The sequence below is a fragment of the Periplaneta americana genome, chromosome 6, assembly GCF_040183065.1.
Source record: "Periplaneta americana isolate PAMFEO1 chromosome 6, P.americana_PAMFEO1_priV1, whole genome shotgun sequence".
Lineage (NCBI taxonomy): Eukaryota > Metazoa > Arthropoda > Insecta > Blattodea > Blattidae > Periplaneta > Periplaneta americana.
The window spans coordinates 103894680-103920170 of NC_091122.1; the positions used below are offsets into that span (position 1 = coordinate 103894680).

Genomic DNA, 25491 nt, shown 5'->3' on the forward strand with positions numbered 1-25491 from the left:
GGACAAAAAAGATCTGCAATACTAACGTAGAACTAATTCCTCTTTGTTTTATATAAACCCAACTTCAACTTTCAGATATCCTCGAAAGTTTCAAACCATGAATAGTAGCCTATATAAAGTGCAATGAATAATATATTTTGATTTATAATTTTAAAAAAGTTTATACGGTGTCTTTCATAACTTTGCGTAAAAACTGTTTTATTGTGCCTCCTCCTAGATGTGTTATAGTCTGGTTGAATGCAACATCATTAGATGGCAGCAGTAGCAAGCTTGCTGCACGACCAGTCGGTTTCTGTCTGCTACACTATTCCCCGCCCATGCGCTGATTCAGAGGAGGATCTCCTCTCTCTCCGTTCATTTACTTGCTTTAAAACTCTGCTTCTTTCTCTGACCTCTAGTGTGTTGTTGTCTATGTGTCTTAACTGCAGTCAAGGAAGAAAGGATTGACTTTCCTCCACACAAACAATCTCGCATCTTTCTCACAGTTTTCTCGCAGCACATGAGCGTGCGTCGTTTAAAACTCGATGAACAGAGGTTTTCTTATAGCTGTGAACTTAAAAAAATTATCGAATCTTCCTCGAATTTCAAGGCACATATTTTATTTGGTATTTACTTTCAAAAGAAGAAAAATGCGAGGAGGATGTTCCTCCCTTTACTTCTCTGAGGAATCGCCACTGCTTGTTACTTATTTCTCTTTCTTTCTTCTCACTTCAGAACACACGTTAGAAGTGTCTTAGTCAAATTTTTTCACACTTTGTATAATGATGTAGGTATAAATAAAAGATAAAGAGTTCAGTTTTTATTTAATAACAGTATCACAACTATACAAGAGTCATCTCCTCAATGATTAGATATCGTTACCTACTTTCAGTATGGCATAACTACTGTTTGATGATGATAATGATGATTATTATTACTATGGTTATAATGGCACGTCTAGTATGAACAAGATTACAGTGAGACTCCAATATTCTGTATGTTTATTCCTTATATTGCAAAATTAATACCAATAACAAGCAATCTTCAAAACTGTAAAAGAAATAATGACAAAACTCTACATTAAAATAATTACCGGTACATATCAATCTCCAGAATAATGCAAAAACCAGGTATTTGATTCTTTAAATTACAATTGGCATCTTCAGTTGTTGAGCACACCAAAGCGGTACACAACAGTGTGTTTGTATGTGTAGCCTGGTTTCAGGATGCTATTTGGGAAATTTTCCTGTAAAAGAGAAACAATAAACAGGATCAATTTTTAAAAAACTATAACATAATTTAAATTATAGTGGATGTTCTGTTCTTCGCATTTTACAATGAGATTTTTTCCTATACAAGAAAAATAACAAAGAAGATAAATTAAAAGAAAAACTATAACATAATTTAATTCTATTATTTTTAAGCCTATATCATGGTTGTTCTGATCTTGGGATTTTACAATGAATAGTTTTAAAAGTTGCTAATGCAAATATATTGTTTGTTGGTGCCATACGATATTTTCAAGTAATATGGAGGACTTTACATCAGGTATTTATTAATACTTGATTTAGTATTAAAGACTCACTTGTTTTCAAGCTTTATTTTATAAAATATGACTGTAATACATGTGTGATGTACCGTCAATTTTCAAAGCAGTTATTGTTTTGAAATCTCTCTAGATGTGATCAACTAAGGCCTTTCTGAAATTCTTTTCGTTTGGTAGGTTGAATTCCAAGTAACCTACAACTCAAATTCCTTATCCCCAATAACTGATGGTAAGTGATGCTGATGACAATGACTAGCAGAGTTTAATTTTAATATGAGTAATATACGATTATTAAATTTTAATTGAAGTATCATGAGAGAGTGTTTTATGCGTAATGAGACCCCTGACTTTTTATTTTCTTCCAATGAAAGCCTTACCGAGAATTTTTATTGTTCTCTAATGTCTTCGACTGGTTGTAACCCCACGAACCACAGACTTAATGTTAAGCTTAGTAACCACTCTCCGAAACAATAACTATTTGTATAAGGTATGCCAGTGTGTGCTATTTTCCAAAGTTTCCCACTCAATAAAACAACAACAAAAATGTATTTGTCCAACCTCAAGACTCGAAAATAAGAAAGTTAGGAATGTATATACCAGTAGGTTTATGCTATTTAGTGGTGATGGCACTTTTCTTACTATCATTTAGCCTCTCACTCAAGGCAGCTTCCCTGCCTTTACCTGCTCGACCATATATTCTAAAAAGCAATTTTCTTACATTCTTTCTGTTGTGATGTAAACTTTTTCGGTGCTGTAATTATGGTGCTATAGCGACATCTTTGGTAATATATTTTAAATTTAAACCAAATTTGTGATATTTAAACAAGCTGGTTAATTAAAAAACAAAGGGATTTTAATAGGTAACACGCAACTACTACGGTAATTGATATTGTTCTCAGTGTTACGAAGTGATACATTCTGTATTAGCTACAGTTTTTAAAAATAATAAAAATAATGCCTGCACATCTTATCTTACTTCAAGTAAAATTGTATCGAAGGTTGATGTGGCTGTTCAACTTATTGTTAGCATCAAAAATGTTTATTTCAGCATCATAAAAATTTGGTATTGACCTTCGTTTAGACTGAACTCAGTCCTATTTTTACCAAATCTAACTAGAACAGCTAATGAAGTTATGTGTGCGGGAGAAATTTCACACCTTCGACCTGATGTTCTAAAGCTGTGAAGTCGTGTACTCCTTCTTTTGTCCGTGAGTTTTTCTCGCGCGAAATTAAAAGGCAAGGCCAACAATACAATTCATTAGTTTTCAGCCAACCACATAACCATGTTTACTCTCCATACCATGATTTTTTAAATCGTCGTGTTACTTTATTACATTTTTCCACAAGGTCTTTTAAAAATCTGATCTACCGATTAGTGAAGTCGCCTGAGGCACTTGCCATAGATTACTTGACATTCGCCTTACAGTTTGGAAACCCTCGGAAAAACCCAACCAGGTAATCAACCTAAGTGGGAATCGAACTCAGAGTTGCGCCCCTTGGCCTCATCTCGCCAAATACCATCTCACTATTACCAATTCCATTGACGCTAAATAACCTCGTAGTTGATACAGCATTATTAAATAACCAAGTAAGAAAAATTATATTTAGTAAAAAAAAAAAAATACTGATTTTAACACGATATTTAATTAAACAAGTAAATAAACAGTAACTCACTCTGAAATGTTTTCCACTCACTGAAATATCTTATCTTATCATATGATGGAGGGGTAAATTTCCAAAGGGAAACACATAATGCAATATCCTGTTATCCTCCAAGCTCTCAATTTACTCTGTTCGTGTCTTCGTCACAGAAGTCCATTTTCCTTGGCTTGAATTATGCATGTTCAGCCTGACACTTGGCAACAGTAGAGAATGAACACACCACCTTCCACCACGCCTGGCTCTTTCTATTGAGTTTCGTCACCACTCCTACAATCAGCAACCTGTTTTCAAGATTAAGTAGTATCCATCGCGGATGTATGGTAACACCAGTGGCGGAATGAAAAATTTCACGAGAATAAATCATTATAGGAGAGTAGTATATTACATGATCTACGAACTTATTAATATAAAATTATAATTTATGAAGCTGTTATATATGGGTCATTTGCAGAATTTGTATAACAAATGACGTCCATCAATTCTTACCCTTTCCATTATTGCATTTATAACGATAGAGTTATAAATTCCTAACAGTGAGTAGTTTCAATACTAATGTAGTAAACGTCACAAGAATTATTTCCTTCATGTGAAATATTTCACGAGAATAAAATAAAATTCTCATAGTAACAGCTAAAATGCTGTGTCCATACTAGTTAAATTTTTAAAATGGAGCATGATTATGTCCAGATAAAGGTTTGTTTAATAACGTAATTGAGAAAAAAATCAAAGAAACATTTGATATTATCAAAACTTATTCATTTATGTCTGAGTTTATATTTCCTTAAATATTATTGCATAATTACTCTAGTCCAGTAAGTCAGTCAGGTCTGTTACACCATTCTGTTCCTATGGATACACAGTTGAAAAAGAAATCCCACAGATGTCAGCACAAGCCAAGATGATGCACAAAGAGTCATTTTGATTGTACTGAGCGTATTCCGAATCTCACCGATGAGCAATCCGATGGCATCACGGTGTTCCGAATTCCACCGATGACGTCATTGATGCTCCACCGGTGTCGCACCGGTGCCATCAACTTGCAGAGGTGGTGGCAGTCTCCATCAGCCGCCATCAGTGAATCTGATTGGTTCTTGTATAGGGCGGGAATTAGCAGACGAATGACATCGTGCACTGTTGTGTCATGGCGGTGTGTTCTGCTTTAGTTCTGCTGTATTGTTTGTAATGAGCACAACGTAAAAACAATATGTTAATGGCTTATGAGCGAACATGTCAACTGACCAGTTATTACTACTGGTTCAAGAAATAAGTTGTTTATGATCTCTTTTATTTGAACGAGATGGCAGTACGGAAATTTCGCAAAATTTTGCTAGCGTAGCACAGATAACCACTTACACAGTCGCCATGACAGCATCGATTCTTCCAGCAGTTTTGTTCCTTATTTTCGTTGCAACGTGACGTCATTGATGCCACCGGACCGGTGAGATTCGGAATACGCTGATAGCTATGTTCACCCATTTTGATTTGGCGAGATTGTGTGTCATACTCTTGCTTTATGTTTTAGTCTAAGCGTGCATTTTTACTATGTCAAATCTGTTTATGTTGTGTTTTCCACAAATAACAACATATAAAGTCAAGATCAAGAGGACATAATAGTGCACGTGTGCAGTAGTTAAGTTGCTACGAGTATTTTGAAGATTTTTAAGCAAAAAAATTTTAGGTTAGCACATGCTTATGTTTGCTTTGTCATGTCTGTTACCTGTCAGATCTGTTACTCCGTCATGTCTGTTACATCATTCAAAACAGTGCTGTAAAGCAAGGTGAGTGTACAGTGGCTGATTACTATGGCAGAGACATTGCTCTACATTAATACATGCAGAATATGCACTAAATAGTACTTTAATTTTGATGTTCTCAATCGTCCATTTGTTATACAAATTTTGCAAGTGACCCACATATATTACTAAACAGCTTCATATATTTTTGTTGATTGTTTTAAAGTATTTCCAGTAGTAACATATGCTACTGGCCGTATGACTTACATGATTGACTGCATCAGGGAAGTTCTGTGTCTCAAGGCAGAATGCTCCATGTTTCATGTAATTCGCACCGTTTTTTCCTACTGTCAGTTTGTCCCCAGAGCTTGGATCTGGCAGGTAGTTGGCTGTGTACAGCTGCACACCTGGTTGATCAGAATACACTTCCATTGTTCGTCCTGATGGAGGATGCGTTGCTCTGAAATTATGTTAAAAAATTAAACAGGCTAATGTATTATCCTTGGCGTGTACACTGAACTGCTTATGCTTATAAAATACGTACTACGTCAGCTATGAGTTATGACACTTCAATAATGTGGAATAACAAAAACAATTATGCTTTTGTGGTGGTGGTGATGGAGATGATGACAAAAAATAGCGGTGGTGATAATAATGATCGTGGCAGTGACAGTAGTGGTGGTGTTTATGATGATGATTATGGTAATGATGACTATAATAATGAAGTTATATAGAAATAAGAACATTTAGGATCACAGGTCTGAAGATTAGGTTATATCACGGGCGGGAAACTCGTACTGTAAATAGAGTAGTCTGCATAACAGCAACTAAGGTAAGGGGAGGGGAGAGGCTGTTTCCCAGCCCTGCTATATGAAGTCAAATGGCAAGGAATAATGAAATTTATGTTATGTGGGTACCGCAGTGGCGTATACCGCTGACCCTATTATTACACAAAATATATCTAACAATTACTTTAATTTTAATTACTATGGTAAAACTAATAATACAAAATTATTGCATTATGTTATATTATAAACTTTTTCTTTTGTAATTTCCTTGGTCTACCGCCAGTAGCCCCGGTAGCCCGCAAAATACGCCCCTGGGGTACCGGTACCAAGAAACAATGGTGTCACAAGTAACAAAGAGGATAAAACTTTGATTAAGAAAGGAGCTTTAACCTCAACTACTGGATCAGAGTCCTATATCTATCGTCCCACAAGTGATGGACTATGCACTGATTTAGTAATGACCTTATACCTTAAAAAAAATAAACAATCGATTATATGCTTGTAAATTTCTGGGAAAATCCATACATATTCCTTATTTGTTGTTGAAATCTTCCTTTTTCTCCTAAATCAAATCTGGCAACCCTACATACTAAGTTGACAGGCCAACGTGGACCACAAGCTAGGGTGACAGGTTTTAGGGGAGTCGGCAAATTGTTATTATTATTTTTTCACACGTTGTGATAGATGTTGCGAAATTACGTACAGCAGCAAGACAGTGAAGTAGGAATTTTTTTTTCAGACTGAATGTTCTCTTAATCATCATGATGAATATTTCTCGCAGTTTTTAATTAATGTATTTTTATTTATTTATTTATTTATTTATTTATTTATTTATTTATTTATTTATGTATTTATTTATTTATTTATTTATTTATTTATCCATTTGCATATTTATTTATTTTATTTTTTAGAAAAATCGACTATGTCATCTTACAAAGACAGCACAGTTTCTTCTGCTAATGTTGTGTCAAAACGAATATTGCAATACTAGTAGTGGTGGTGGTTGTGGTGGTGGTGGTGGTGGTGGTCATGGCAGCAGTGATGGAGATAGTAATAACAATAGTAGTAGTAGTAGTAGTAGTAATACCAGTAGTACAGTAGTAACAATAGTAGCAATATTTTATTTAATGACAAATTCAACTACAGCAATTATTCATCATCGAAATTCAACATGGGCGAGAAATTGCCGGAAAATGTTGCCTGGAGCCCTCTATCAGGAACAGGATTCTTTTACTTATCATTACTTACATACTTACTTATGGCTTTTAAGGAACCCGGAGGTTCATTGCCGCCCTCACATACAGCTGTCATCGGTCCCTATCATGTGCACGATTAATCCAGTCTCTACCATCATATCCCACCTCCCTCAAATCCATTTTAACATTATCCTCCCACCTACGTCTCGGCCTACTCAAAGATCTTTTTCCCTCCGGCCTTCCAACTAACACTTTATATGCATTTCTAGATTCGCCCATATATGCTACATGCTCTGCCCATCTCAAACATCTGGATTTAATGTTTCTAATTATGTCAGGTGAAGAATACAATTAGTGCAGTTCTGTGTTGTGTAACTTTCTCCATTCTCCTGTAACTTCATCCCCTTAGCTCCAAATATTTTCCTAAGAACCTTATTCTCAGACACCCTTAATCTCTGTTTCTCTCTCAAAGTAAGGGTCAAGTTTCACAATCATACAGAACAACTGTTTTATAAATTCTAACTTTCAGATTTTTTGACAGCAGACTAGATGACAAAAGCTTCTTAACCGAATTCTTTTACATATCGTAAATCTACAATATGGGATTCAGATCGTTACTTACTTCCTGGAGGAAGCCATACTAGCCATGCTAAGGATTTTATCGTCTTCAGCCAAGTTTGAACCTGCAAACCTCGGATCCACTGGTGACCACTAGACCACAGAGAATGACTCATTTATTGTAGCAGGTCTAGGATTTTATTCTTCTTATTGTAATTTTTAATAGAAAGTAAGGTGATGTGGACAATTCTGATGTCGGGTTTATTTATAGGAAATAGAGAGGCGTAGCTCAGAACATTCAAAATGTATCAAATTAATAGCTCTGAGTACTGGTACTTCAAAACTCAGGTCTCCTTAAAGGAGATGGATTTTGGCATATTTGGAAGGGCTATTCTGATATTTTCTCTTCCCTGAATACAAAAACATACTAACTTACCACATGTCCTTTCATTTCAAATGATTAGATTTAGAATTGATTATATTCAATCATCATCGTCGTCGTCATAATCATCATCGTCATATTTATCACCATCTACACAGTAGTATTTGTTGTTAGATGATAGAAGATTTACAAGAAGATATTCCTCCATCTTCTATGTAGTAGGCCTACATAATATGCTGAGAGGTTCCTTTAAGCATTAAACAAAATTTCTACCTTGCCACAAAAGTAAGACCTCCACGACTGCATTGATTAATGCAGTAGTTATGATCAATCCCTCCAGTAGTTTTCAAAACTTCAGCAAGCAGGCGAGGAACTCTAAGATCCATATTTGTTTCGGCAAGTTTTCTCAATTCACCTGAAAAGAAAGACGTCTGAAATAATGTGGCAATTACTACACCTTGTAAAATACACTACTTCTTTTATTTATTATTTCTTCATTTCTAAGTCATTTATTTTTTGTTTAAACTTTAATTTATTTCTATAACATAATGTTTTTATGATTTTATGAAGTCTGCCTTCACGATCAGTACAGGATATCTGGAGAATCCTGGAGACAGAAATGTAGAGCTTTGTTTTCTTTAATTCGGGACAAGAGAAAGTTAAGTAGCCTACCATAATTATCTACTCATTTCGGCCATTTTATTGCTGAGGAAAAAAAATCCTCAATAACAATTTCACAAAAACCATTCTGGAAATAATATCGAAAAAAAAAATTCCTTGCATGCGTCTGGAAAGGGAACTGCTTCATTTTAGTCCGGTATATAAATCCAAAACTCAATTGCAAGTACCTATGTAGGATATATATCCATTTCTATTCACCTGTGGGAATGCTTTCCTTGTCCACAACTGTATATTTGTCAGCGTTGATGCATAATGTTTGTTCTGACACTCCAGTGCTGCCTTTATTCTGTAACAGTGATAGTTGAAAACATAAAGTTACCTTGGTATTATGTTCTGGATTGAGAAATACAACTTCAATTTTTTTCATAACCTGACACTTCTTATCATATTCTGATCTATTTTCCCATTACCTTCACATTATTTCTTAGCAAGTAGGTTAGTCTCATGGTCATTCTGGAAGTTATGAAAAAAAGAAGTTTCTCCACCTAGCACAGAATTCACTCCGTTTCAATCAAAAGAAATGATCTAATGGAATGCTACTTCGATCCTCTAAATTTATTGTAACAGTCCTATATGCAGATGAAGAAGGGTGACTCCAAAAAATGTGCCTGTATAGCAAACGTACCTGTACCACTCCAAACAAACACTGTTTCAAATGCTTATTTACACTTTCTGCATTATCAATTTTCCACACATATGAGAAGTATGTCAGCATTACTCACATGGCCTGCCAGACTGAAGTAAGAGTGGTTTGTGAGGTTGATAGGAGTGAGCTTCGTGGATGTGGCCATCATGTCCAGAATGAGCTCGTTGTCTGGAGACAATTGATAGGTGGCCTGAACCAACACATCGCCAGGATATCCCTCCTCACCACAAGCACTTAGATAAGTGAATGTGACTTTATTTCCATCAACATGCGACTCCCATAATACCTGCAATGTTTCACAAAACTCTCAATGTCTAATCTAATAATCTGAATGATAAAAAATGTGAAACTTAATTTTCTCACTGAATTCACATAAAATGTTAGACAACAATTTGCCAAATCCATTTTCCAGACTAATGAATAAACATGAAATTAACTTTGAACAGCAGAAGCCATCCATATTATTTTGCCTCGTATCTTTTAGTCGCTTATTTAACTACACTCTCTCAACTACAGATCTTACATTTTTTCTCTATCAGTCAGTGACCCTTAAATTTCAAGTAGCATTTCTTACAACGTGGGTGTCAGCATATTAAAAAGCATTACAACCTTCCTGCCATCTCCTTGTCTCCTCACTGCAAATGTGACGTTGCACAGAGGCAGAAATAAAATATAAGATCTGTACTAGTTTCTTTAACATCAGTAGAATTGGTGATAGCGAGATAGTAATTGGCAAGTTGAGACCGAGGATTCGCCATAGATTATCCGCCATTTGTCTTACAGTTGGGGAAAACCTCGGAAAAAACTCAACAGATAATCAGCCCAAGGGAGAATAAAACTTTGTTGTTATGTGGGATTGGAACATGAATTATTTACAAGATAGTTCAAAATTAAATAAGCTACAAAATTTGTTGATATATAACTTTAAAAATCTCATACATATAAAGTCGTCAACAGTAGTTGTAGACTTAGGTTTATCACATCAATTTATCAGAGTGTAGAAGTGATGGTAAAACACACTCTGAAGGAGGACACCTTGGAAAAGAAATTTTAATAAAAATAGCATGAAAGAATTTCAATACTTACTTGGAAAAGAATCGTGGGAAACGGTCTTTATGGAAGGAGGGGTTAATAATAAATCTCTTTTTATGTTATTTTAATATAGTATTTTCATTAAAGTTAGTTAACGACGAGTAATGAGGAAATTATAATAATAACTTACCAAAGGGATAAGGACATCTAGTAAAAGAATACCATCACTTAGTAGTTTAAAAAAACAGATAACATTACAAATGAAATAAAAGATTATATCAAGAAATGTCAGATAATAAATAGGAGAGTAATAAAGGAGGCAAAAAAGAAAAGAAAATGACAATTATATATTAAAGGTAACAAAGAGAATGAAAGCTATTCAGCAAGTATTAAATAAGGAAATATGAAAATTCAGAAAAAGTGAAGGACGAATTGAACTAAATACCTACAGCAGAAGGAGAAGGTAATGTAATATGCCCTAAAAACATTGTAAAATTATTTAATTCCCATTTCTCTGAGACAGCTGAGAACCTTATAGGACAGACTTTCCCTGTAAATTCAAGTACAGTACCTATTAATAAAAGCTCACAGGTTAAAATAAACAATAATTATACAATGTTCATTTTTCCAGTCACTGAAGGTGAAGTACTGAAAGTAGTACGAAATTTCAAAGGGAAATTTTCGCCAGGTATTGATGAAATCCCAGATTATGTGGTAAAAAATTGCACAGATTACTATCTTGTTGATTGAAGAGGTTCGAAATTCAGAATTACCATACCTTAATTTTCAATTCGTCTCCTAAATCTCGAGTGAAGCAGCCACGATCACTGTCAAATTCAAATCGCCACTATTTCTACATTTATTAGGACGAATAGAACGATAAAGCAACTGTCACTTTGTATTCTCACCACCAATGTTGCCTTCAATCATCAAAATTCATCACACTTAGCATGGTCTTCCCACTAACATAGCTGCCTCATCATATCCCTGTTTTATCCAATTGGTTGCATTCCAAAATCTTCATAATTCAATTGACGAGAGTTTTCCCAGTCCCCCCCCCCCCCCCATTCACAGAATACAATTCAAGATTCCTGCATATGTGTAGACTTTCTCGCTAAAAATTGTTACTCATGTATACATCATTTTCAGATAAATTAACCCATAGATATTGAATATTGTCCTGTGCTGCAACTCGTGCCTAGGACTCACGTTTCATGAGGAAGGAATTTAATCATGAAATTTTGGCCAGTGTATGGGACCAATTCCCACCCAGCATTGTTATGAATTTGCATGATCAGCCTGGGCCTTTCATGGGATGTTTGCGTCATGGATTAAAAACCACTGAATATGAACAAAATCTTACCAATACTGGTAGTTTAGAAGAAATTACTATAGGCTACATAGAAAAATGGAGAGCGAGACCAATATGCAATCGATGAATCGTTTATTAATGTCATGAGCAACAGTTTGTTGCAATAGACATAAAATGTACCAAATTACAAGAGATATAAAATAATATTTTACATAAAATATAAAAAAAAACAGATGAATACAACAATACAAATAAAATACAATACTGGTAATAATAATAACTATAACCAATACAGTACTAAAAATAATCGTAATAATACAAAGCAACGCAGCTTATAAATTTAGAATACATTTACAGTGGAGTCAAAAAATTCACTAATACTATAGAATGGATGGTTGATTAACCAGTTATACAAAACAGATTTAAATTGTATATAATTTGCATCATGTGCCTTTTGTGCTAACATATTAAACTTTGTTATAGCAATAGAATTGAACCATTTTTGGACTTACTTAATCTAACTCTAGGTTCTGAAAGACAATAATTGTACCTTGTATTATACTGATGAACTTCTGTTTTAGGGTGATAAGTATTAAGGTTTTTCTTAATTTTCATTAGATATTGAAATATATATATATATATATATATATATATATATATATATATATATATATATATATATATATATATATATATATTTATGACAGTTAAAATTTTTTCTTGAATAAATAGTGGTCTACAGTGATAGTTGTCTACATTACTACCAAAGTCACTTCTTAGGCGTCAGCAATGTTAAAAATACACATACACGCACATACACACAAACACAAACGTAAGTGAGCACATATATAAATTCCGTCTGTTAAAAGAAATGTGTTTTACAAAGCACTACATAGCTACCAACTAATTTATGAATATTTGTGATTACAGATTGAAATGAGACGTAACATATATGCCCTTGTACGCCGTAACTAGAAATACCATACGAATAAAATCCTAAAGTTCAATGATAACAATGACTATGATATTACATTAATAAACATACAGTATACATAAAATGAACAATGAAAAGTACTGACATATAAACTAATAAAACAGATAGTTAAGAGTCTTTATAAATATTGCGGTATAATTTGATTTACGATATTTACTTTATTGCTATTAATTTATGTAAACATAAAGACGAACCTTGTCAAAGCCTTTCTTTCCACCATGAAGATGATATGTTCCTCTGTTCACAGTCACGTTATAAACGTGATTCCCAAGACTGAATTTTCCATTTTGAATTCTATTCGCAACTCTTCCAACAATGCATCCAAAATAAGGGTTGTTTGGTCCTTGGTAACCTGAAATACCACAGATTGTTGAGGCTCACTGAGGTAAATTTTTAGAAGGTTGTATTTAAGAAATTATATTCTTTATTATGTTGTCTGGTGTAATACATATATCCTTCTCAATTCTCTTTCCCACAAATATACATCTTTTCATGTAAATTAAAACACTTTTTTTAGTGCAACATCCAACAGTTCATTTCATAGATTTGACACCTCTCTGTTTATCGAAATTGTTCATAATTAACATAAAACACGAATTTCTATGTATATTCAGCAAATATTATTATAATAAGTACGGGTTATTCAATATAAACTAATGTGAAAGAGTAAGGTGGATTCTGAGAACAAGACTCGAAGAAGAATTCGATTAAAGTCTTGTCAAGGAATGGCAGTCCTTATGCTTATCTGCTGCATTTGTGAAAGAAAGCTGGAACATAAATATGGTTGGGAAAACAAGAATTGAATAAGCTGAACTGAGATTTCTGTGGTATGAATATTTTTAAGGAATAGACAAGGTAGACTGTTAAAATTATGCTACATTTTATGCAAAAATAAATAAATAAATAAATAAATAAATAAAAAAATAAAAAAAAATAAAAAAGAGAGAAGACTTGGATTGCTTAGATGAAGATAAGAAGATTCATAATACTGTAATAATAACAGGCCTTGTGGTGATCTAGTAGTGGTAGTGGTAGTGGTGGTGGTGGTGGTGGTGGTGGTGGTGGTGGTGGTGGTGGTGGTGGTGGTGGTGGTGGTGGTGGTGGTGGTGGTTGTGGCGGCAGCGGTATGTCGATGCAGTGAATGTCTCATTATTGCACAACACTACTGTACTCTCTAATGAAATTTCACTCACAACTACACAATACCTGTTCTACTGCGATGAAAACTCATTTACGACTGACTGCACTCGGGAAGAGCACCGCACTTTCACGGAAGGGAATGCCAGTGATTACCTGGGGCTTTGGCAGTGATGATCAAGCAATGCTTCAGGACTTTTGAACTGCCCACAATGTAGTACTATTAGCGGTGGTGGTGGTGATAGTGTCAGTGGTGGTCATGATGTTAATGCAGAGGAAGTTGAGAAAGAAAGAAGAGTAGAAGAATAATAAAATATTGTTATTTTTATCTTCATGAAGGATATCTAGTTGTAAGGAATATAGGTCCTACATAACTATGTGTAATAACATTTTGAGTCTTCTAAAAGTTACCTGGTACTGTAAGTGGAAAATAATTTAAAGTGCTTTCTGGTAACACACCTGCATTTAAACCACTTTTACATAATAATTGCCACTCATGATCATCTGCAAGACATCTTACCTGTAATGTCATCAAAGCCGAGGACAACATCATCCAGATTCCCAGTCTTGTCTGGGACGATAATTCTAGTGATGGTTGCTCCATAGTTGATGATCTCTACTCTTATTCCATTTTTGTTAGACAAAGTGAAACGTTTTACTGTTTCTGTCTTCCCTGTTTCATTCTTTATATTGTCAAACTTATCTTCTGTGAGATTGATATCTGAAGAGTAACAGGTATAATTGGGGGATATGGTGCTTCTGCAGCCCTCAGAAATCTATAAAAAATTGTTAATTCTTTAAGTGCTATATTTGCTACAATTTCAATCATACAGTACATTGACATTCAAAAGTGACTAAAGTGACTGAAAAATAGAAGAATAAACCGGATTTTGAACATCTTTCGTTTAAGTTTCAACTACTATTTTGAGCCAGTAACATACATATAAATATATCCATATTTTATTTATAGAGCAGTAAAAAAATAATGTTTTATTGAAGATGTTATCAATACTGTATACTCATATATAATGAACATTTTGGAAAACTTGACCAACCGTAATAGAGTCAAACCTCCCTGGATTGAATTTTGCAATTAATGTACTATAGTGTCGTTCGCATAACATACAATTATGCATAACCATAATTATCTTTCTATTGATTGTGGCATTGTTAGCGTGTAGAATTTTCAAAGATTCAAAGTTAAGTCCAAAACTTCACTGGGAACGTACAAAATGTGAGATGCGTCTTCAAAATTTGCTAGCTCTTCATTCGGTAGAACTAGTAGAGAATGTCTTACCAAAAGATGACACTTTTTCTCTATTTCGACAGATGCCTCCAATAAAGGCAATATTAAGTGTTTTCCAGTCTATATTAAGTATTTTTCTGAAGTTAGTGGGGTTAAAGAAAAACTACTGAATTTTTATGATGGTGGTAATGAAACAGCTGGCGATACTTTTGAGAAACTTCAACCTATTTTAGATGAACACAATTTAAAAGTTTCTAATAGATCAAGTTTCGGTGCAGATAATGCAGCAGAGTCAACTACGGAAAACACCATTCAGTTTTTCAGAATTTCAAATCTTTAAAGAGTAACATAATTCAAGCGAATTGTAACTGTCTCGTTATTTAAAACATAGCAAAAAATGCGTGCAAATTGATAAAATTTGATGTCGGGTGCCTAGTGCTAGAAGTTTATGAGTTTTCATCTTTCAGTAAGAAAATTAATGAACTCAAAAACTTTTTTCAGTTTGTTGAACAAGAATATTCAACAATTTTAAGCCATAGGCTACTACCGGTATTCCAGTTCAGTGGTTGCCCTTGTTGCAAGCTCTAGAGCATTTGCTTAAAAATTGGAAAGCTATGAGATTCTATTTTCTCTCTCAAGGACAGGGTGCGAATTAAGATTTCTGATGGGGGGGGGGGGGATAGAATCCTAGATAGAGAATACCATATGTAACATTATTATTATTGTCATTCGATACGGCTCAACACTTGTCACACTGAGTTGCTTGTCTTGCATCTTGACCATAATAATAATTATAATCATGAGCAGCTTAAAATAAGATATATAATTCCTAAGTTATTGATTGTGGTCAGCTTGCCAATGATAATAATACATTAATATTATCTTCTTTACTTATTTTATACTTTATAAAGTATACTTATATTAAAACAATTATATTTTGTGAGGGGGGGGGATAGAAGTTATCCCTGGCAGGGATGTTAATATGAATTTATGAGAGGGGATAACTTTCCAACAGGGGGGAAATCCCCCCATCCTCCCGTTAATTCGCACCCTGCTCAAGGAGAAGAACAAATTCTTTAATATGGATTTTTGTAAGAGAGATGAACGAGGAAGATGAATGGTCACTTCCCCTTTTTTTATATGTATTTCATGCATAACTATATGAGTTTTGTTACAACAATTTTACAGCTCGAAAATAAAACAGTTCAACCTACAGATCTTTATGCTATTTTAGAATATCTAAATAAAAACCTTGAATCGGGATTAAAAGACGAGTTTTATGGGTTTGAAGTTAATCAAAATTTGAAGAAATTAAGCAAATTGAATCAGGAAATATTTAGAAGGAATGCTGCTAATGTCTATCAGAGGATCTTGACTACTTAAATAACTGGTTTAGTTTCGAGAACTCCCTTTTTAAGAAATTCGCTACCTTGAATTTGAAAGATATAGTGAACTTTGATAGCCTTATAGATATTTTCAATTATCACAGTATAGAAGTAAATGGTGATGAATTGTACAATGAATTTGTAGTTCTAAGAAATGTCATTGAAACTCTTAAAAACTTGGATTTAAGTTACCAACTAACAAAAAATGGGTTCATTTCTTTAACAGATGTGCAGCCCCTAACTTAGGTGCTGAAAATAGTTACATTTGTGTTGTCCGTTTCTGTCAGTATTGCACATGTATAACGAATGTTTCCCTTAATGAGTCCCTTGTGGACTCATGAGAGAAACAGACTTCAGGTGAAATCCGTGGAAAGTGAACTTTTTGTTCCGAGTTCCATCAATATGCAATTTCTAAAGGCCGCTGCATCAGACTGGAAGTACATTTATAAGTTCCAGCCCCAGCCCCATTGATTTGTACAAAATATTATGTTCATACTAAGGCAAACATAATTGATTTTATACTTGAGAAATTTTGAATGTATTTTTTTAAATTTATTTTGATTTGAATAATTTAATGTAGTTCATTTTTAAAATGGGATATCGCAATTTTTAAGTGTCCCGACTTTTGACTTCTTCAAGGTGGTAACCTCAAGCTCACATGATATCTTTAATGCTATAAAAAATATCACAATATCGAAATATGGCGAATGAATTTAAAATTGAACAAATTGGTACTTAGGCTTACTATGGTAGTAATGTGTCTGTGAATTATGGGAAAAACAATTCTGTATAAGTAAAGCTACAGCATGATATTCTGCATGTTCTAAAAGCAAATTGTAAATGTTATGCTATCAACAGTTGTGTGAAATATGGTAGCAAAACTCTGTCATATGACATCAAAGCAGTTACCATAAAGATGTTCAATGAATTTAGTTCATCTGCTATCAGGACCGAACATCTTAAAAGAATTTGCTGATTTTTCCAAGATAGAATATAAAGAACTTCTGCGGCATGTACCAACCATGTGGGTATCACTTTATGCTGCCATTAACTCTTCTGTGGACTGCTGGCCTGCTGTTAAGTCATTCATCATGATCAGAGAAAATGATGACTGTTAAAGATAATATGGAAGTTTGCCATTCCACAAGGCTCTGATATGAATTCCTCCTAGGCTTCATAGTGTTCCAGGGTGTAATTAGTTCTTTTTGTATAGCGTACTTCCCTATTTTGATGCTATTGCACTAGTTGAGAGCACTTTGTGTTGTTCCATGAACTTGAACGCAATAATGCAAAAACTTCTGACCTGGACCCATCTAGAAAACTGGCATGGCAATAAGTTCTGTGGTGCAAGAGTTAATGCTGTTTTGAATAATCTGGAAAACTATGACAAAGAGAGATTTGAAACAGATGTGTGCATTGAAGAAGAACTATGATTTTAGTTAAGACAGCTTCTTCAGATATCTTATGTGAATTGTTTATCACTAAACGGTAAATGTGATACTGTAATGACATTATAAGACTTCCTAATGTACCGGTACTTAAACTCACACTAGATTTAGACAAACTGTGCAATGACTACTGTGACCTGATATTGGTGTTTCGAGCTCTTAATAAAGATTCACCTGGTGATAAAATATGGACAGAATTTTTCCACAAACATGAATGTGCTTATCAACTATCGAAGTTGGTTTCTTTTGTTTAGTCAATTCCTGTAAGTAATGTATATTCCAAGAGAATTTTCAGTATTTGGTATGGGTAGTCTCTGGAACCAAAGAGAGAAACCGAATGTGTCTGATTCTTTTAAAATTCTGGAGGCAGTTAATAAAAAAATTACAAGTTGCAGGGATTTTCTGTGATTTGTCCAAAGCCTTTGACTGTATAAATCATAAAATGCTGCTAGATAAATTAGATTATTATGGAATTAAAGGTGTTGTACACCAATGGTTTTACTCATATCTCATAGATAGGAAACAGAAAGTCGAAATCAATACAACTATGAAATCTGTCTTGGCATGGGGAACTATTAATAATAAAATTCCTCAAGGATCAATATTAGGTCCCCTATTTTTTCTAGTGTTCATAAATGATCTTGCTCCACTAATAAAAGCTGTAGGTCACCCCATATTATTTGCAGATGACACAAGTACCGGTATAATAATTACAGCCTATAACTCCAATACATTCCAATCTTCAACAGAGGAAATTCTCTTCAAAATATGTGACTGGTTCTCAGTCAATAAATTAGTATTAAATTGTAACAAAACTAACATAATTCATGAATTTCAATACTATTATAGTCACAATCATGCCACGGTATGAAAGAAAAATTTCACAACCTTGAGCGGGAATCGAACCTGCGACTTCCTGTTCTCCAGTCAGGCGCTCTACCACTGAGCTATCATCGTAAGATGAAGATAACATAATTCAATTTAAATCCTGTCCAAATTCAACCTCGCAAATTTCTAACGCAATAATTAACAATAGATCCCTATTAGAAACAACAACAATCAAATTTCTTGGCTTAAAAATCGATAATGTGTTGAATTGGAAAAATCATATTAAAGAAATTACCCTCAAACTAAATTCAGCATGTTTTGCTATTAGATCTATGCAAAAGATAGTAAATATCAATACCTTAAAAACAATATACTTTGCATACTTTCACTCGGTAATGAGTTTTGGAATAATATTCTGGGGAAATTCCACAGATAGTAACAGTATATTCCTATTACAAAAAAGAGTAATTAGAATAATAGTAGGTGCCAAATCTAGGGAATCTTATAGGACTATTTAAAAAAAACTACAAATAATGCCCATGGCTTGTCAATATATCTTTTCATTAATAATCTTCCTCTTATGTAATCGTGAAAACTTCGTAACTAATTCAACAGTTCATAGCATAAATACACGTCGCTATCATTATCATTATTATCCTTACCCGTATTATTATTATTATTATTATTATTAATATTATTACCATTATCATTATTACCGGTATTATATTATTACGTTATTTTTCGTGTGTCCCGGACTTACATGAGTAAAAGGAGGCAACCCTAGACTACAACCTGTGAGGAAAATGTTAAAATGTTTTATTTAACGATGCTCGCAACTGCAGAGGTTATATCAGCGTCGCCGGATGTGCCGGAATTTTGTTCCACAGGAGTTCTTTTACATGCCAGTAAATCTACTGACATGAGCCTGTCGCATTTAAGCACACTTAAATGCCATCGACCTGGCCCGGGATCGAACCCTCAACCTTGGGCATAGAAGGCCAGCACTATACCAACTCGCCAACCAGGTCGACCCCTGTGAGGATGATGATGATAAGTAGATACTATAGGCTATGTAATTAATTTTCACAAATTAATTTTTTTACTAACACCATGTACCGGTATGTAGACATGTAGCTACTTTTTGGCGATTATGACGAAGAATCCTATTCTGAGGTTGGGATATCCATTGGTCGGATTCTGTCATTTCCGTATGGTAGGATGACATCTAGTATGGAAGTAGGCAGGATGGATGAAAATGAAGGTTATAATGACGGCGAAATGAGCCCAACATCCAGCACTGAAAATTACCCAACATTTGCTTTTAATGGAGTTGAGGAAAAACTTCAGAAAAAACCTCAAACAGGCAACTTGACCCAACCAGGAATCGATCCTGGGCCAGCTAGCTTCACAGTCAGACACTCTGACCACTGCTCTAAAGCAGTGGACATAAAATAGCTCTGAGTGTGCGTGCATGCGTGCAGGCTAACAGTGTATCAATACAAGAAAGCTAAAAATGTGTTGGTAATGAGTTCTCCCCATCCTGGTGTAAATATAAGTAAGAATGAAAAGATAACTCCAGAAACTATAAGCTACTACAATGCAACTAAGTATGGTGTAGACATTGTAGACAAAATGGCTAGACGATATACTGTAAAAGCTTCATGTAGGAGATGACCTGTATATACATTCTATAGCATTCTTGATTTGGCAGTAATAAATGCAGTACTGGTAATAATATTAAGATCTATCACAGGGAAGACTATCACTCGAAAACAATATATTCAGAAACTTGCGGAGAAACTACGAGCAAAATATCTGAAAAGACGCCCATAACGGAGTATAGTAGATGATTCAGATACAGTAGCGGCTCGTGATCATTTTTGTTGGTGGGTCCAGATATTTCACAAATTTTGCGATATGTGTTAAATAATGCACCAAGATTTTTTATTTCATTCTAGTTAATTGTTTATACTTAAAATAATATAACTAAAATTACCACCTACATAGTAACGCAAATTCAACCTTTAACTTACCAATTTGGAGAATTATTTATAAAGAAGACGTGCTCGTCTGTCCTTCTTTCTGGCAAACTTTTCGATGACCCAGTTTTTAAGTTCGGAATTTGATGGAGATGCTCCTTAAGAATATAACAGAAAGCCAACGAATTCAGCCTATCTTGAACCATGGTGTTTTTGAGAAATGTTTTTATCCTGTTTAATGTGCTGAAACTCCGTCCTAACACAGCTGTTGAAACAGGTGTTGTTAGTGCGATTTGAAGGGCTTTTCCTACTTCAGAGAATGAATCTTCAAAGGAGTAATTCATAAAAAACTGAACAAATCACACACAGAGGAAATGTCTTTAAATGTATCATTTCTATAGATCACTGATAGTTTATTAATAAATTTTTCTTTCGAAATTAAAGGACAGTAATTTTTTACGAAAATATTAGCGGGTGGGGAACTTATCTCTATATGAATCAAATTTCTTTGGATCAAGCATATTAAAGCTGCCAAATATATGACTGCAGGAAACGTAATTGAATTGGTTGATAATAATATCGCATATTTCTTTGGCTTCTGCCGATAGGTTTACTTGCCTACTGAGTTTCAGCCTTTTTCTTAGAGTAAACGAACATTCTTCATCATCGACATTTATTTCATATCTGTTAGTGTTCTTTCTTATTTCCATTACAGCTGGCTCAAAATGTTGTAATGCGTCAGATATTCTCAATCTATTTGCAGTTTGCATCTGTATTATCTTGTAATATATCAACATGTTTCATTAAATCATAAAAGAAATTTAGAAAAACAAAAATTCATTATTATTTAACAAGTTTTTTAGGCCAAAAGCTTCTCTCACTGTTATATCATTCCATTCATTTGAGTCATCTCCTTCTTCAATCCTTTCGAAGCATTTCAATAGTTCCGCTTTATTTCCCTTAACAGAGGATACAACTCGGGACTGAAAGTTCCATCGCAGTGCTGAAATGGTTGGTATGCACTTACTGCACACAGATCACAGTAGGTCACTCTGTTAGGTGTAGTGGAGAAGAATGCTGTGAATCCAGTAATATTTGCAAAAAAAAAAAAACAACTTCACTGATTTAATGCGTTTTGAACATCTATTTTTCATAACTAAATTAAGTTGGTGGGAGTAGCAGTGAACAAATTTCACAGAAGGAAATGTTTTCTGCATCAAAGTCTGGACCCCACCCTGGTTTCCACTCATTACTGCAGCACCATCATATGCTTGAGCTATGAATTAATTTTTTTAATTGGAAGGTCTTTGTTTTAGAACCTCGCTCAGACCGTTAGCCGTGCGGTTGTTCATAGAACAAATATCTGCAACAGTCACTTACGTCCATCAGGCAGGCGAGCTTGGACAGGCCTCAACGAAGCATATATTGGTACTCATAACGGTAACTTCATAACACTTCGTGAATTTCCGTCTGTAGCGAATGCGACATTGCATGCCACGCACCATGGCAGTTGAACGCTAAAGTGTTTCAAGTTGTGGGGCCCTTTGACGTGGGCCCAAGCTCACAATATTTAGTGTCATACAATCTTTGACGTTTTATTGACACACATTGCGTAACGTGATGAAATTTGCTGAAACAATTATGAATCCAGTACACTATCTTGAACAAAATTTACGTATTTTAAATGATAAAAAAAAATTATGAGGGACGAAATATTGGTGGGGCACGGCCCTGGTGGCACCTAAGGACTAACCGCTCCTGATTCAGAATATGAAAATCAACCAAAATGTCGCAGATGTGATATAAAGGAAAAAACAAGAGTATCAGTAAATGCCTACATAGCAAGAAAATGGTCTGCGGTAAATGTATTAAAAATACATATGTGTCAAGTGTGTGTGATCACCGGATTTGCAACAGATCATATCTTGCAGTTTGATGTTTATAATACTGCAATTTCATTTCTCTAAAAAGTCATTTCTTGTACAACCAAATTTTTGTTTCATTGCAGTAAAATACCATTGTTAACTTAGTTAGGCTTTGGACAATGAAGCACAAGACTTCGAAACTAGTCAAGCGAGACAAATTCTAAATATTAACACGGTAAAGAAGTTTGTAATTTAATCAACTTTTTATTGTTGTACCCATCCTACTAAAATGTTATAAATTTATCAATATAAAGTTAAATATAAATACTGAAATAAAAATACATAAGAATATCAAGTAACAGAGTATTTATTAAATGTTTGAGTTCGGGTTAAATTTACCCGTTTGGGCATTCCAGTGAACAGAAACTGCGGGCGCTCTAGTGTTAACTACTTTTTTAAGACAAGTACACAATAGTTTTATAATGCAAAGGAGTGATATGAGGGAGAATTTGATTGCTTTTCAGAAAAACAAAATCCTCCCTTCCCCTACCTAGCGAGGTAATGAAATTCTGTACCGGTATGTCAAGTATCCTGCAAGGATGGAAAAAATCTTTCTATCCTTTTAGTGTTCATTTAAGATGGGTATGTAAATATCCATTATCCCTCTATGTATAAATATTTATTATTATTATTATTATTATTATTATTATTATTATTATTATTATTATTAGTAGTAGTAGTAGTAGTAGTAGTAGTATTATTGTTGTTGTAAGGAAATGTAACCATTACAGCGTTCATGTAGAAAATTGTTAATAATAATTTTGTATCAACAAAAGCCATCCTAAATGAGGGTTCAATAGATCGGCCTACTAATTAATTCACAATAAATTATGTATTTCTTTAATAAACGAAGGTAGTCAGTTCTTTACTCCTATTATTTTAACACTTTTTACATTTTCATTGCAGTGTAATTCGTCGCTGATTTTATGAAACTAGGTGACAGTCCCCACAAAATAATTTTTCTGGAAGAAGAAAAAATTCATTAAAATCAATAAGTCTACATAAGAATATGAAGTAATTCGGTAGAAAACGTTGGTGAATATGATGAACATAAATTACATCATCGATGATCAATGTAGGTCTATTTTTTCTTCTTCCTGAAAAATTATTTTCTGTACCGTCACATAGGAAGTTTCATAAAATCAACGACGATATGTACTGTACCAGTCACAAGGTTTTATTTTAACTATGTAAATCAGACTTATCTTTTTTAAATACGTAGCTACGCCACTCAAATATCAAAACTGGATTAAATTACAAACAAATATATATATATATACATTCATTCATTCATTCATTATTCATAGTGCTCTGCTCAAGCGCACTCCAAACCCAACATTCTCCAATCTTTCTTATTTTCCATCTTCCTACGATCAGTGAATCTTAATGTTGTCTATCATCTGATATTTTCTTCTGCTCCGAACTTTTCTTCCGATCACCATTTCTTCCAGTGCAACTTTCAGTAAGCAGTTTCTTCTTACACAGTGGCCCAGTCAATTTCTTTTTCTCCTCCTGATCAGTTTCAGCATTATGCCTCCTTCACCCACTCTTTCTAGCACAGCTTCATTTTTATTCTGTCTGTCCATTTCACATTCTCCATTCTTTTCCATATCCACATTTCAAATGCTTCTAGTCGTTTCTCTTCACTTCGTCGTAATGTCCATATTTCTACCTCTATACAATGCCACACTCCACACAAAGCCTTCTCTAGCTCCTTTCTTAGTTCACTTTCAGAGGTCCGCAGAAGATGCTTTTTTTTTCTATTAAAAGCTTCCTTTACCATTGTTATTTTCCTTTTGACTTCCTGGTAGCAGCTCATGTTACTGCTTATAGTGCACCCCTGGCAGCAGCTCATGTTACTACTTAAAGTAGGCTACACCCCAAGTTTTTGAAGCTGTCCACTTGTTCCACTGCCTCATTTCGAATTCGCAAGTTTACCTTCTTTATATTTTTCGATAACCATGCTCTTCCTTTTGTTTGCATTTATTTTTATCACATACTCCTCACAGCTGTCATTTAACTCCAGTAATAAGCTTATAGGCCTATTTTTTTATATCGTCTTCTCTTCTGCTACCAAAGCCATGTCATCAGCAAATTAAATATATTAATTAAATATTATTAAATAAATCTGGATATAAATTGTAATTCACATTGGAGTCATCCGTAACTAATGTATTTCTGGATTTGAAAATAGCACTTTGTATGTAGGGTAAGCAGGCCTATGTACTTCAAGTAGCCTATCCTTTGTGGAATTTTTTATTTTGAATCTGTTACTTTACTTTACAATAGATTTATTTCAATTTTTAGCTCAGAGTTATTTTTTCTTAATCAATACGTTTTCTCTCCGAACAAAAATTAATTATACATTGTTATTATGAAATTAAAATTGATAACTTTTATACGATGTTGAATTTTGGCGCGTGTCTCGTGTGAAGCGAGATGACGCGAGAGGAGGGAAAGTAGATGCACACAAGGTAGGTGTGGTGGGGGTAGGGGGGAAAGAAGATACCGTGTTCTGATATTTATCCAGAACATCTATACAGCAGCAACTAATATGGAAGAATAGTGAAATTCAATATATGCTGTTGATTTTTATTTACCTCCCTTAAACTTTCAAGTGTCTATAGTAATGGAAAAAGCTATCTGAAAGACGGATATTAAACCATAGCCGAGAAAGTATCCTACCGGTAGTTTATTTAATTAAAATAATTTTTGCCGGAATATTATACCATACAATAACTTACTATGTTATTTTTTAACTATTCTTTTCAATGAATATGAAAATTATTTATTGATTACGTTTCCTCTCCCCCCCCCCCGTAGGTGCACCACAATTGGCCTCTTACTCTACTAACAGTTTAATTATTATGTCAATTGAATGAGATAATGTCTTACCATAGCTGTAACTTGTTTGTACCTAACTGCTGGCCCTGCTGGCAAGGTTATGTAACCACCTGATAATAACAGCTACAGGCTGCAGCAGATAACTCCATCTGCTGGAAGAGCCCATGCAAAACAGTGTTGCCAGCTTCAC

The 25491-nt window shown here is 34.2% G+C and overlaps 1 protein-coding gene across 1 annotated transcript; it reads right to left on the minus strand.

The window, feature by feature from the left end:
- Positions 1-786: 786 nt before the first annotated feature.
- On the minus strand, positions 787-25491 carry LOC138701595 (galactose mutarotase-like). The gene is made up of 8 exons (XM_069828638.1): positions 25353-25491; positions 14167-14422; positions 12704-12861; positions 9248-9457; positions 8724-8811; positions 8118-8259; positions 5188-5380; positions 787-1225 (listed from the first exon to the last, which is right to left on the minus strand). The coding sequence occupies exons 1-8, from the start codon at positions 25353-25355 to the stop codon at positions 1142-1144; spliced, it is 1134 nt and encodes a 377-aa protein (XP_069684739.1). The 5' UTR covers positions 25356-25491; the 3' UTR covers positions 787-1141.

Coding starts and splice junctions, on each gene's coding strand:
- LOC138701595 (XM_069828638.1), bottom strand. Junction 9,458..12,703: donor GAAAGAAAGGCTTTGACAAG/GTTCGTCTTTAT, acceptor GAAACATTGCAG/GTATTATGGGAGTCGCATGT. Junction 1,226..5,187: donor TCCCTGATGCAGTCAATCAT/GTAAGTCATACG, acceptor TCTCTTTTACAG/GAAAATTTCCCAAATAGCAT.